The 12909-nt window shown below is 41.9% G+C and overlaps 2 protein-coding genes across 3 annotated transcripts; both read right to left on the bottom strand.

The window, feature by feature from the left end:
• Positions 1-541: 541 nt before the first annotated feature.
• Positions 542-4062, bottom strand: kcnj15 (potassium inwardly rectifying channel subfamily J member 15). The gene is made up of 2 exons (XM_026328792.1): positions 3924-4062; positions 542-2628 (listed from the first exon to the last, which is right to left on the bottom strand). Exon 2 carries the CDS (start codon positions 2620-2622, stop codon positions 1600-1602), a length of 1023 nt encoding a protein of 340 aa, XP_026184577.1. The 5' UTR covers positions 2623-2628; positions 3924-4062; the 3' UTR covers positions 542-1599.
• Positions 3982-11852, bottom strand: smg8 (SMG8 nonsense mediated mRNA decay factor). 2 transcript variants are annotated; one of them, XR_003297016.1, is made up of 6 exons: positions 11207-11852; positions 9440-10343; positions 9034-9179; positions 7790-8674; positions 6686-6967; positions 3982-4089 (listed from the first exon to the last, which is right to left on the bottom strand). XR_003297016.1 is itself a non-coding variant. In XM_026328791.1 (5 exons), exons 1-5 carry the CDS (start codon positions 11828-11830, stop codon positions 6755-6757), a joined length of 2772 nt encoding a protein of 923 aa, XP_026184576.1. In that variant the 5' UTR covers positions 11831-11852; the 3' UTR covers positions 6171-6754. The 2 variants fall into 2 exon arrangements, 1 of the variants encoding a protein (XP_026184576.1); XM_026328791.1 differs by lacking the exon at positions 3982-4089 and having other exon boundaries at positions 6171-6967.
• Between the last annotated feature and the right edge of the window lie 1057 nt (positions 11853-12909).

The raw sequence follows: 12909 nt of genomic DNA, 5'->3' as shown, positions 1-12909 counted from the left end.
ATTACTCATAGAAACACAGTCTGAATGTTTGTCTCTATGTGTCTGCCCTGTGATAGACTGATGATCTGTCGCTTCCTTTGATTTATGATGCATTTTCTAGCTGAACTAATAGTTTTTAATAAAGTACCTCTTGATCACAATGTTCCCCTTCTGTCTCTGAAAGTAAAGTGTTTGGGACTGAAGGTTGTTTTGACCTGATACAGTCACCAAAACTCAGCTCCAGCTCTTCCCTGTTGCCATAACAAGATCTGACAGCTGATGATAATGAGCTGTTAGCTGAACCTGTTTTGTCCTTCCAGTGGCTCAGTTCATTCATCTATTCATAGATCCATTCATACAGTGATAAATCATTTACCTTTGCTTAAGTAAAACAGCTCACAGGTAAAAGTAGATGTAACTATTTCTGTCAGATAAACTGGAGTAGGATAAGTAGAATAACTGCCTGTGAATTGACTACCATGACAAAGTTTATTAAAAATGTAAATGTACTTAGTTCTCTAAAACATCCATCTCTCCTACACAGGCCCATTACTGACAGAAGAACATTCAATGCTGCTTTCACAAAAACAGCACAACACTTTTATTTTGGCTTTATAAAGAAACATTTCTTTACAAAACAAATGTGATTATTTTGCTAGCGTCTCCCTATGAATACCCTGCCTAATATATAAATATATCATTATAAGCTATGTATATCCTAATTGAGAAAACAAAAAAGCATAACAGGGATCTGTTGTCTAGGAATAATGCCATGAGGAAAGTGTGTGACAAATTTCAAAGCACCTTTAGATGTGTGATAGACACTAACATGTTCTTGTACAGAGTCATACTTTTCTACTCCAGGTAGAGCCATCTTTATAGTTTTAAAATTATTTAACCAACAAAAATTACTGAACTTACTGGAAGCAATGTGATTTTACAGAAGTTGCAGATACTTTGTTTTTGGATTGGAGCTTCCAAGAGAGTATATTTAGTTCTGATCACCGGTATTGTTAAAGGTAGTGTCATTTTTCTAATAATTCTTGTTAATCAACTCCTGATCTGCCTAATAAATATTGATTATTCTATGTAACGTGTTTAAATAATGAACATAAGTCTTGCTTTGTTTTCTCCTAAGCTAAACACTGACCCATCCTACCTCACAAAACTGCCTGTAAAACCACATCATGACATTTTTAAACTTCAAATGTCGGACGGATTAAAGAAGATATGAGGTGTTAATTAGGGAGATAAGGGTGTTCTAGCTGTTTCCCCCTGTTTCCAGTCATTATGTGTGTAGCTTCATATTTAATGTATAATATGAACATGGTATTGACCTTCTTATTTAATTCCCACCAATAAAGCAAATAAGCTAATTTCTCAAAATGTGAAACCAAGCCCAAAACATTTACCTTCACTGGTACCTACACTGAAACCTTCCTTTAAACAGTAACAAGCTGTAGGGTTATCTGACCTGGTCCCTGTAAGCTTAGATCAGAATGATTAAATAGAAAAAATAATAATAATGATAAAATGGGAACAGAACAATAGCACACTGGTCCAGGTCTAACTAACATACAGTATCAAAAACACATCAAACAGTAGTAATGATTTTATCCTCTATTCGTTTTTATAATCCTCTTCATGTTTTTCCTTCTCTGAGTTGTTGCTGAGAAAATTTGCATCGTTTCTTGCTTGTACTTTGTCAAAAAAGTTGAAATCTGCCACATAACCTCCTCCTGTGGTACTGAACAGCACCGGTTTGAACTCATAACCCCAGAGGATCTCCTGAGGAATGTAGGAAGTGCGGCTCTGACATGTAGCTGCCGTCGACTCCATTGTAGCATTGAGGGTGACCAGCAGCTCAAACTCCCGAGTGCAAAGGTTTTCTGAGGTCAGTCCTGCCAGCGGGCTCTGGTCGTCCAGGATGTGGTAGAAGGTGAGGGGGAGGATGAGGAAAGGACACTCACTGCTGGAGTCCATGTAGAAATCCACTGAGCTCTGGTGGATTTGTGTTTTCTCGCCTTCCTGCGTCACATTTGAGTGGAAGAGCTTTCCTGTCAGCTGGCACTGGATCAGAAGGCTCTTCCTCATGTTAGCCACTCTCACCATCAGACACAGCTTGCCTTGGTGCCGGCAGATAACCGCCAACTGGCTGAACTTGATGGTCTCTGCTCGCTTCTTGGGTCGAGCCAGTTTGGCTAAAAAGGCACCAGTGACAAAGATTTCAGCCAGGCCGGTGATGACGAGCTGAGCCACCAGAGTGAACATAGCCAAAGGGCATTCCTCTGTGATGTACCGGAAACCATAGCCAATGGTGGTCTGTGACTCCAGAGAGAAAAGGAAGGCCCCAGTGAGCGTCTCCACGTTCATCATGCAGGGTGTGTGGTTGGAATTCAAACCAGCGTCAAAGTCTCCATTGCCCAAGCCAATGAAGTAAAAGATGACCCCAAAGGTGAACCAAGTCATGACAAACGTGGAGGAAAACAAAGTGAGTTTGTAGCGCCACTTCATGTCCACCACAGTGGTCCAGATGTCGTGCAGGTACAGCCTGACCATCCCTTCCACGTTGTCGATCCGCACGTTGTTGTGGCCGTCCTTCGACACAATCCTTCGCTGGACCTCTGCCTTCCTGTTGATCATGTTGCTCTGGTTCAATTTAAAGAAAGAAATGTTCTTTCACATGGAGCTATGTTAATTTTACATAGTACTGTCATCAAAATTACAAAATATAAACCATATTTTCGCTCTTTCCTCTAGTGGAATCGAGCATTTTTGTTATATTTATCCAGTTTTTGAAATACCTGTCTCTATCATTGAAATCAGAGGTGGGTGGAATAGTTCAAATGTGTCTTTGCAGTAGCAGAAATCACACAATGACCAGATTTTTGATACTCTCCAAACAAAATAGTGAGGAGGATACTGTTGATAACACAAATGCTAGAAAAATAGCAATGAAACGGGTTTATTTTTTTCAGTCCTGTGAGCATTACAAATGAAACTTACCAGAGTTGCATTTTTGTAGTGTCAGAGACAGGGGTGCTAAGACCTGGACATATAAAACTGATATGTTTGCAGGGCAAGATACCACTGCAGGTAAATGAGAACAGCACAGTCTGAACGGTTGTCTAGTGGGAAGCTCAAGGGACCCTTAGTGGAGGTAACGAGGAGGAGGAAGGAGTGCTGCACCCACACAGATTTACTCTGCCTGTCTCGGAATCACATAGATCACCCCAGGAGTCATAAAATACTGTAGCAGTATTCTGCATGTTTTAGCCAGTTTGCTACAAATCAAGTGCAGTGTACCTAAGGGACTGGCTAATCAAATATGTTGATGCACATGTTTTTGACAAAACATAGGTGATGAAAATATGAAACTGGTATCAAACATATAAAGACCCTTTCCTGCTCTGTCCTCAAATTAGGACCACCCTTCCTTCAACGAAACGAAAAATGATTAACCCTCTTTAACCTAACAATATTCAAACAAGCTACTTATTGCAAAGAATAAACTACCAATTATTAAACACCCAGCTTTTTCTGCTTGAGAGGCCCTGAAATGTTGACACTGCAGATTGTTTGCAACAATTTCATCTTAAATGTAGCAGTCTGCAAAGGTTTCACAAAATGGAAGTGCTCCAGCAGTGCGGAGTAAAGGTTGGCATACACTGAGTTATTCCCATAAGGTAAAAACAATAAAGTACAGAAGAGAATTCAATACAAAAACATCAAATATAATCAAAATATTTCATAAATTTGAATATATAGTAAATATTGCAGTCCATATTACATATGGTTATCACAGATTTCTGTTACTTCTTACCATGAATGACAAAGTTGAAAGTTAACCTTGTAGTAAACCATTGCAGGAACAATGGAACACTTGCCATGACTATAAACAAAGATTGATTTCTTGATAAATCTGACAAATGTATTATACTCACGTCCCGTTGTGCTGCCTTGCTGAGTTGTCTCAGGTGTTTGCTTCACTTGTGTCAGGTTCACACAGAATCTGTGAGTTGAAACTGCCAGAGAACATCTAGTTCAGTGTCTTCTTTCTTCTATTGTCCTGTTCTGTGAACACTGAACTTTGGCACAGTGGTATTCAAGCTAGAAGAGAGATGAGGGACAAAGCAGGGCTGTAAACTCTGATCTAGATGTGGGTAGGCCTTTATTTCTCCGCCTCCCCTACCTGTCCACAGGTGAGAACAGCAGCCCTGAAAGCGTCGGTTTTATTTTGCACTTTTTATGGTTGTTGTTCCTTTAAACACACGCCCAGATTTACTGCCTCCACTGCCTAATAGTTCTCTGAAGAGTATTATGAATTCTTAGGACACTCTTGGTGTCAGTATAAATAAATGCTACAGAAACCACTGAAAAACGCTGATGTAGTGCTGAATGGAGTTAAAGCTTCAGTTTGGGTTAAAGTGCTGAGTGGTGTTTTCACATTAAATATATAAGTGGATCTAACATGCTGGCGATTAACACTGACAGGAGGTGAAGTGCAAGTAATAAAGAAAGTTATAATGTCAAGTTGTAGTGTTGCAGTGGCTAAGCTACATTTATTGTAAACTGCTCTTACTGGAATTTATTATTCAGAGAAGAGCCTAACTATGACCTTGTCCTTACTGCAAGTTGGTTTAATGGGCCTGTGGGGGGATGAATGGTTAGTTTGGACTGTTAATATTCATGTGTGGATTCTGTTTCCTGGGCCCACAATAAATACACTGATCTAAGTCAATGGAGACTGAATGATAAGATAACGAAATACAATCCAGTAACACATCTATAACGTGTTTGAAGTCTTATCAGATGTCAAAATTAGTTTACAGCACTAACAGGTTTTGTAACACTTTAAAGTAGAGCAGCGATTATAGTCAAAATGATTCTGAGGCAAACAGTGGACATATTATGTTTATCATACAAACTATTTCTTTTGTTACTAGTGCAGCACCACTAAAGCTCAATTTGGTACAACTTTTCTGCTTTTTTTGTTGAATCAGTAACAAACTAGTGTCCTCTTGTGGCCACTGGATCACAGACACATTTCACAGTTGTTACAACTATAAATATGAACTTGGTGACGGGGGAAACATCGTAAACAAAATTATTTGACTCTACCTAAACAAAGGAAAAAAATGTTTTCTTTATGAAAGTCTTGGCCACAAATTATTCAATTTTACCTTTTCCTTTGACCTTGAATCAAACTCCTTAGCTTTGTTATTAACATTATTATTACCCACATTCCTGGAGGCCACGTGTGCCTGTAGCCAAAGTATGAGCTCACCAATTAATGTCCTTATTGCTTGTATAGCTTTCACTTACAAAATACAGAGTAATGTGGCGTGTTCAGTAAATAAGAATAAAAACTTTACACACTGATGAATTTGCTTCCAGCAGCCTTTTGGTCGTAAACTGATGTGTCATTTACATCAGAAATAAAAGCCAGAGCTACAGACCCAACAGGGAAGAAGAGTTTTATCAAGAAAAATGCAGCAAATTCTCACTTTCCCACTTGTGACATAAAGCACTGCAAAATATCCCACAAAGAACAACTATAGGAAAATCAATGAAGGTGATTAGCTCTGGACGGAGCTTTCCAAAGATATGCCAAACTGTGTAACGTTTTGGGGAATTAGAAAATTAAATTTTACAAGAAGCCAGTATAGTGAAACGACTCTCCTTTTCGCATGTAAACATACTGCAGTACAATTATAAACTGTACTGAATTGTAAACACGCCATCTGTCACAGAGAATAATGTGTGTTGCTTGAATAAAAACAGTCCCATATGACCCATCACTTTGTTGGGAAACAGGTTTACCTTCTTAGCTTTAAAAGGGGCGTATACCACCACCAAGGGATGATGAGGTGGTTAACGAAAGCTGCAGGAGTCCGGCCCCACCTAGTGAACAAGAAGTATAACGCAATGCATGTTGTTTTTGAAGCCAAAAGTCTTTCTATTTTTTAAGGACACCATTTATGTCTTCAAACCTAGATCAGAGACAGATGGTTCATTACCAGAACCAAATAATCCAAATAAAATGATAAGGAATTTTTTTTCAAAGTATGACTAATGATATTTACTGTTTGCTCGCATATTGTATAATTTCCATTTTGCTGAGCAGATGTCACTCTTACCATTACAAATAATATCTGACATGGAATGAACAATCGTTTTTATTTACAACAAAACAAGAAGAAGTTTCACTCCAGTACCCACTGTTTTCTCTGTTTATATAGGTCTGTCAGTAGTAATCAATGTTGCAGCAGGATCTTTGAGGCCAATGATGTGTATGTTTCTAATGAAGCAAAATTCACTTTCATTTAGCCTAAGGACTGACACTCAACAACAGTTTCTGATTTATTGGCAACTTAGATGACTGTTACTGCTGTCCTTTACTCAGAGTACACTCTATAAAATGAGAGAACAACATATGCGCAATGGGTGGTCTGTGACAAATGACACACAGGACTGACAAAAGGTCAAAGTATTACGGATATGAGAAGATCATAAGTTACAAGTTGTTTCTTCCTCTGGCAACACACACATTTGTTTAGATTATGCTCAGAAAGAAAGAGTATGTGGATCCAAAATAAATAGGACTGTCTGTGGGTTCTATGAACATCCATAGATCGCTGTAAAGGGAATTGTGTGTTCAGTGCATTTTCTGAAACCCTTAAGGGATTAAACTAAATTTACTCACATATATGAGCAGGTGTAAGTTAATAGGACTGTGTCAGGGAAGGTGAAGTTCTCAATATGAGGTTCAAGTTCATTGCTGTGGAGGGTTAGCAGTGGTGGCCCTCAGGATGCCTCGCAGCACCTTGTAGTTGTTGAAGGGTTGGTTTTCTTTGGGGGGGTAACAGGGACCGCGATCTGTTGCATATGAATACGGGAACCGGAGCACCCAAAGTCCATCAGGTGGCAACACTATATCTGTCTGTTCTGGGTGGAAAACTGGGCAGGGAGGAGGACCAGGCTGTACCTGAAAACACATCAGAAAAACACATTACAGTGAGGATTAATGTGACAGTTTTATTAAAAAAAAAAACATTCATTAATAATTTTCTATACAAGTGAGTGTCTACATGATGCCGTCTATGTAATAACATGAACTAACAACTACAACTTTTTTACTCCACAGCTTCAACTAGACATGACTTTCATATTTAGTGTAACAATCCTGTAACTAGTGCATTTTAATCCTAAAATAACAAATCCATCTATCAGCACAATTCAAAGATCTACGATCATTTGTACTGGCATTGATGCCACTTGTTTGGATTAGTTAAGATATACTGTGTCCTGCATAAAGATTAAAGCAGAAGATGAATTAGTCAGATAAACTATATGTTTATCTATATCTATACTTTTAACACAGATACGAGAATATGCTACTGCTCCACTTTAGGTCTTGGTTCATCGTCTTGTGGTAGCACGGTAAGCTTCCAGGCAATGGAACTGGTTTGAAAGATAAAAAGTAGGGCCAAAGCCTCCACCAATTTATTTGCCATGTCTAAAACAAACAGATGTGTTGGTTTTGACTAAGCAGCAATCTGGGCATTGCATCACCACACACTAACAATGGATGCAAAATAAGAGTAAAAACTGCTCCCTCAAGGTGTTAACAGCACTATGTTAAAATTCTGAGATGCCAATATTTAACTATTTAACTTAATGATAATTTAAAAATTTCATCTTAGCTGATTTTAAGGCAAAACTCTGACCTGCAGACAGAAAAAAAAAACAGTGATAGGCATTTTTACGATGTCCTGGCCAAAGCAGTGATGGAAGTGATGTGAAGTACCTGTGGGCTGAGGGTAACCTCCAGCGGGGCATCAGGCACCACAATGAAAAGGCGAGCTAGCTGAGCAAAATGAGGCTTCAGGCTGCGACCCTGAGAAGGGGAAGGGATGTATAGCGGCATGTCGGTGTTCAGCACCCTGGTGGCAGGGTCTTTGGCCCCACCTGGCCCAAGCGCCTTCACTATTTTATCAGGCCCGGAGCTGATGAAGCGTCTTCCCCTACTGTCTTCATACTCAAACCCCACAAACACACGAGCCACATCATCCCTCCTGCGGCTCCTACCGAGCCCTCCAGTGCTCCCTCTCTTCCCCACCAGGGCCTTGTTTGGGGCTGGCCATGAGGAGCTGCTTCCATTCAAAGGCTCTGTCAGTCCTGTATCCTCCTCTGATCGAGAACGGATCACCAAGTCCCATGGCAAAAGGAAGGAGGAACCAGGGAGGAATCCTGGTAGTTCCAGACCAGTGTGGCAGTTGTATGCCTTTGCTGGGCCAAGTTTGACCAGTGACCAGCTGGAGAACTTGGGAAGCAGCCCCTTTGGGCAGCCAGAATGCATCATACCAGGAAGATACTCCACAGTGGAGGGCTGGCGATCTACGAGGCTCGGCCTCTTTTGCTGGACTTGGGTTTCAGTTCCATCTCCATCCCCATAGGGCCCCAGACTGTCCGTGGACTGGCCTAGACTGAGAGCCAGACTGAGGCTGGGGTCTCCAGGTGTATGGCTCTGGGCTGTGCTTGGCTCCTTCAACCTTTCTGCCTCACCAGACCCTGAGGCCTCGCATGGGAGTCGCTGAGCTTGGTTACAGGCTGGGGCTGGGTCCGGAGTGCTGGGCTGGAACACGGGAAACGCAATCCTCTCCAGCTTCCCACAACATTTCTCCTCCAGCATCTATTCAGAAGGAGATAGTATTACTCCAGAATTAAAAGCCTGTAACTTTGGAAAATTAACTGTATGATTTAGTAAAGTTATTCAGCCAAAACCTCACATTCATTTCAGCTGAACTTTAAAAGATTTTTTTACACAGAGGAAGAAATGCGGATTTGGTAAGCCATCACTGAAATCGAAATCTTTTTGCAGAATGGACAGAAGGAATGATCAATATATCGACTGAACAAATACTGGTTAAATGTATTGACATATGATAAATGGCTGAAGAGGATGTGTAGGATGAGCACTATCAGAGCTGCATCTGTGCTATTTGACAACCAGCAGAGAAATGTTGCTGTGCTTGTAGTGTGAATCCTGACCTGGTAGAAGTCATAATTTGCAGCTTGAATGTCAAACGGATCCTCCCGTGGAGCCTGTTTCCTGCCACAGTTACAAGAGCTGGTGGAGCGCCCCCTGCTGTTGTGATTCAGGATGGGTGGGTTGCGATCCATGTCTGGCTTCTCTCCTACAAAAACAAAAAAACAAAACAAACAAAAAAAAAAGATCTTATGAGCCTGTTAACAGTTTAATAAATTCAAATTCTTCTGGAATACACATAAATTGCTGTTTTTTCCCTCTTACACTACTAATTAATACACATGTCACTGCATGTGTCACTGAAACTGCCTGAAACATCAATTTTAATATAAACTACATGGGACATTCCAGTTTGGCCTCATTAGCCAAAGTGCAGTGTAACAGAGGAGAGAAGAAGAGTGTCTTCACCTGGCTGAGGCAGAAGGTGGAACTTGTGGACACAGTGTTGGTCAGTCAGGCTCCGTTCCTCACACAGTTGGTGGCCGTTGCTCCAGAACTTGTAGCAATCCTCGTGAAGCTGCAGTGCATAACGCTGGAAGGCCACGCCTCGGGCGTGTTGGCTGTACACCCGCAGACCCTGTGCCAGCTGGTTTTTGTGCACTGTAGTGGTGTAGTTATGCGGAAGGTTAGACTGGTAGGCGCTGTGAGCCAGCGGCAGAGCTTTCTGACACCTGTTCTCAGAGAACTTTGTGTCAGCGTCGAGAGAACCCTCCAAAACCTTCAGCTGGCTTTGCACTTTTGTGGCTAGTTCAGCTAGTTCTTCTTCTGTGTTTTTAATTAGGACTTGATGGAGCCTGGAAGCAACTTGGACCCATTTGGAGTAGGTTGGCAGCTCAAAGTGCGATGGCTGCGGGTTGCGTCCGACACTATCATCAAAGCCTTTCTTGGTCAGCACCAGTTCTACATGCTGCCAGAGGAATTCCTTCAAGCTGCAGTCCACCAGCTGACTGCTCATTGACAAGCTGCCTGAGTCTCTGTTGCAGCTAGACTGCCGAGCTGAACGTCGCATCTGCTGATAGCGCCTCGGCCCCGACACTGCCGTGGTGGACTCTTGGTCACACAAGACGCAGTTGGACCGCAGCAGACCAAGCAAGGCACCCACAGGATCCTCATCTACTGCTGGTATCACATACACAAACGCTTGGTTGGCAGGCACTGTAAACAAGCAGTTGCTGCTCTGATTGGTCAGGACCCTGCTTTTACGGAAGATGCGATAAATTTGGTCCTCCAGGGCGTGCTGCAGCCTCCTCCTGGGAGAGTGCTTTTTGGGTTTGTCAGGGTTTCCTCCAGATTCCGAGGTATTTGTAGAAATCTAAGAGAAAACAAACAAAAGAGGCTTTCATGGAAAACTTTTTTATAGATAACAACACTACTGTACGACTGCATAACTACATATAACACAGTTTATGTGACAGTATCTTTAGCAGTGGTCTGAGCTGTCACTCAATGGAGGTCTGACATTTTGGGGAATTTATATTGTTTGCTTTTCTGCAGACAGATATATCATATTCAGACAAACACTGTGACATGAGTAAAAAACAACACCAGGGGTTTATCTGTATGTGTCAACCCATGTCAGCTGAGACTCAGTCAATTGTTTATCTGGTAAACAATGCCAATAATAATAAAAAACAGTAAATACACACATTTCCCTAAATGTCACACTATTAAAGACGTGCTATGATCTGGGCTTCAAAAAGTCTTTGTCAACTATGTTTATCTTCTATTCCCCAGCGATACACCCATCAATCCATCATCTATACCTGCTTATTGCTATTTAGCGTCACAGGGATCTGCTGGAGCCTATACCAGCTCTTTTTGGGTGAAAGGCGGGGTACACCCTCCACACAGAAAGGCCCCTGTCGGGTTTCAGACCAGGAACCTTTTTGCTGTGAGGTAACAGTGTTCTACTGATACATTTTCTGTATTTTCACAAGGATGTCATTAGGTTTCTGTAAGATAGTGGCTATTTGTGGTCATTTTGAATCAGTTGTGCTTGTTTTGAGTCTGTTTTTAATTGTTTTGCATCTCTTTAAGGTCATTTCAGTGGCAAGGCAAATGCAGATTGTACAACAGTCACCTCATACAGGGGCTCTGGTCTAGGGAGAGGCTGGGATGACAAATACACACCACTGCGGGTCAAGACGTTTTAAGGGACTTGATTAAAAACTAGACCTTCAGAGTGCCGTTTATCTGGAAGACGAAGAGCAGCCGTGGAGGGCAGGGCCGACAGTTCACTTTCCACTCTTTGGACACCGGGCAGTCTTTGATGGCAGCTCGGATCAGAGGCAGGACCTTCTGCCGCAGGGCGTCCAGGGCTCGGAAGAGCCGGTCATAGGTCACATCGAAGGTCTGGTTGGGATGAACGAGCAGGAGGACGTGGCACACGGAGAACATGTAGAGCAGGTGGAGCCAGTGTTGTCTGTCCAGGCCTTTCCAGAAGTCATGGGCCTCGGAGTGGCCGATGCCGGCGCTCAGAGACTGGCAGGCCCGTAGCAGCTGCCGGCTGTTGCAGACGGAGGAGAGCAGCAGGTACAGCACCCGGTTCTCCTGGCTGTAGAAAGCCTGGATGTGGCTTTCCGCAGTGCCGCCGTCCTCCGGTTCCCCGAACAGCGAGAAGATGTGTTTGTCCGCCAGGGTGTTGATAAGAGACTCCTTCAGCGGTGCGGGCTGCATGTTGCTTTTACCGAAAATACCGACAACACATAAGCCGTCATCCCGGTAAGCAGCGTCCTCAAGGAGGTCTGACCGGAGCAGGTCCCCGACACTCACCGGGAGAGCCATGTTCACTTCCTTCATGTTGAAAAGTCGGCGGATTAAAAACGACACACCTATTTCCGCGTACGTAAACTAAAACGTCCGAGTGGATCCAACATTTGCCCTACCGTTCCTATGTCGTCTAATCTACCCATTACGAAGTATATTTAATTAACTAACTCAAATGAACAGCTCAACACTGTAAAATAGGTTAAAAATGAAGCCCTGCATTAATTTAAGGTTAAAGTCATATTATAAAAACAAGTGCAATAAAATCAGCACAATAAAAACAGAGCAAAAATATAGTGGGAAGAAAAATACAATAGGAGTAACTTAAACCTGTATTTAAGTAAAGGTAATTACTCCAGCAGAGGAATAAGAAAACAATGTCCAAATCTAAACATTAGGGTTGCAACTAACAGTTTTTTTCTATTAGTCAATATTAGTGCAGAGTCCAGAAAGATGTATTCAATGTATTGATTGTTTCAACATTACTGTAACAAACATTCTGCACCGTGAGGCTCAAACAACTAAGTGAAGCAACACTGAACAAAACCTCTATTGAAGGAGGTTTTAATTAAATTTGTAATAGACTGAAAGAAAATGAAAGACACGACCATCCGAACATTTTCCAGCTGTGTGACCAAGCAAATGGACCACCTCATTATAGCAATCTGTAGCCTACATCCACCAGATGAGACACTTCCAATCCATCCTACTTACTCTGGCTGCAGCTCCAGAGATCAGAGATTTAGTTGAGAATCAAGACATTAGTTTTCATTTCTGAAAAGCATCAATATGTGGGAATTTTACAAAATTCGCAGAAATAAAATGCAGTCATCAATATATTCAAAATATCAATTGATATTTCTTGTGTTGTTAAAGACAGTTAAATCACAGATATACGTCAGTACAGTGTAAAGGTATAAGGCTCGCTGATGAACGTGAAAGTAAGGCTTAGGCCGCTTTCTATATTTCTGCAAAAAAAAAACCGCCTCTGACGTCAGACGACTCCAGGCAGAGTGACGTGCGCGTCCACGACCTAAACGTAAACCGCTGCGTTCTTCGTTCTCTCTGACGTCACCGCCCTTCGATCGTCTGAAATCCCCGATAACGCGGTG

This window comes from Mastacembelus armatus, chromosome 14 (assembly GCF_900324485.2).
Source record: "Mastacembelus armatus chromosome 14, fMasArm1.2, whole genome shotgun sequence".
In the NCBI taxonomy this organism is placed as follows: domain Eukaryota; kingdom Metazoa; phylum Chordata; class Actinopteri; order Synbranchiformes; family Mastacembelidae; genus Mastacembelus; species Mastacembelus armatus.
Note: the sequence above shows the minus strand (reverse complement) of the source record. Positions and strands in the feature narration are given on the sequence as shown.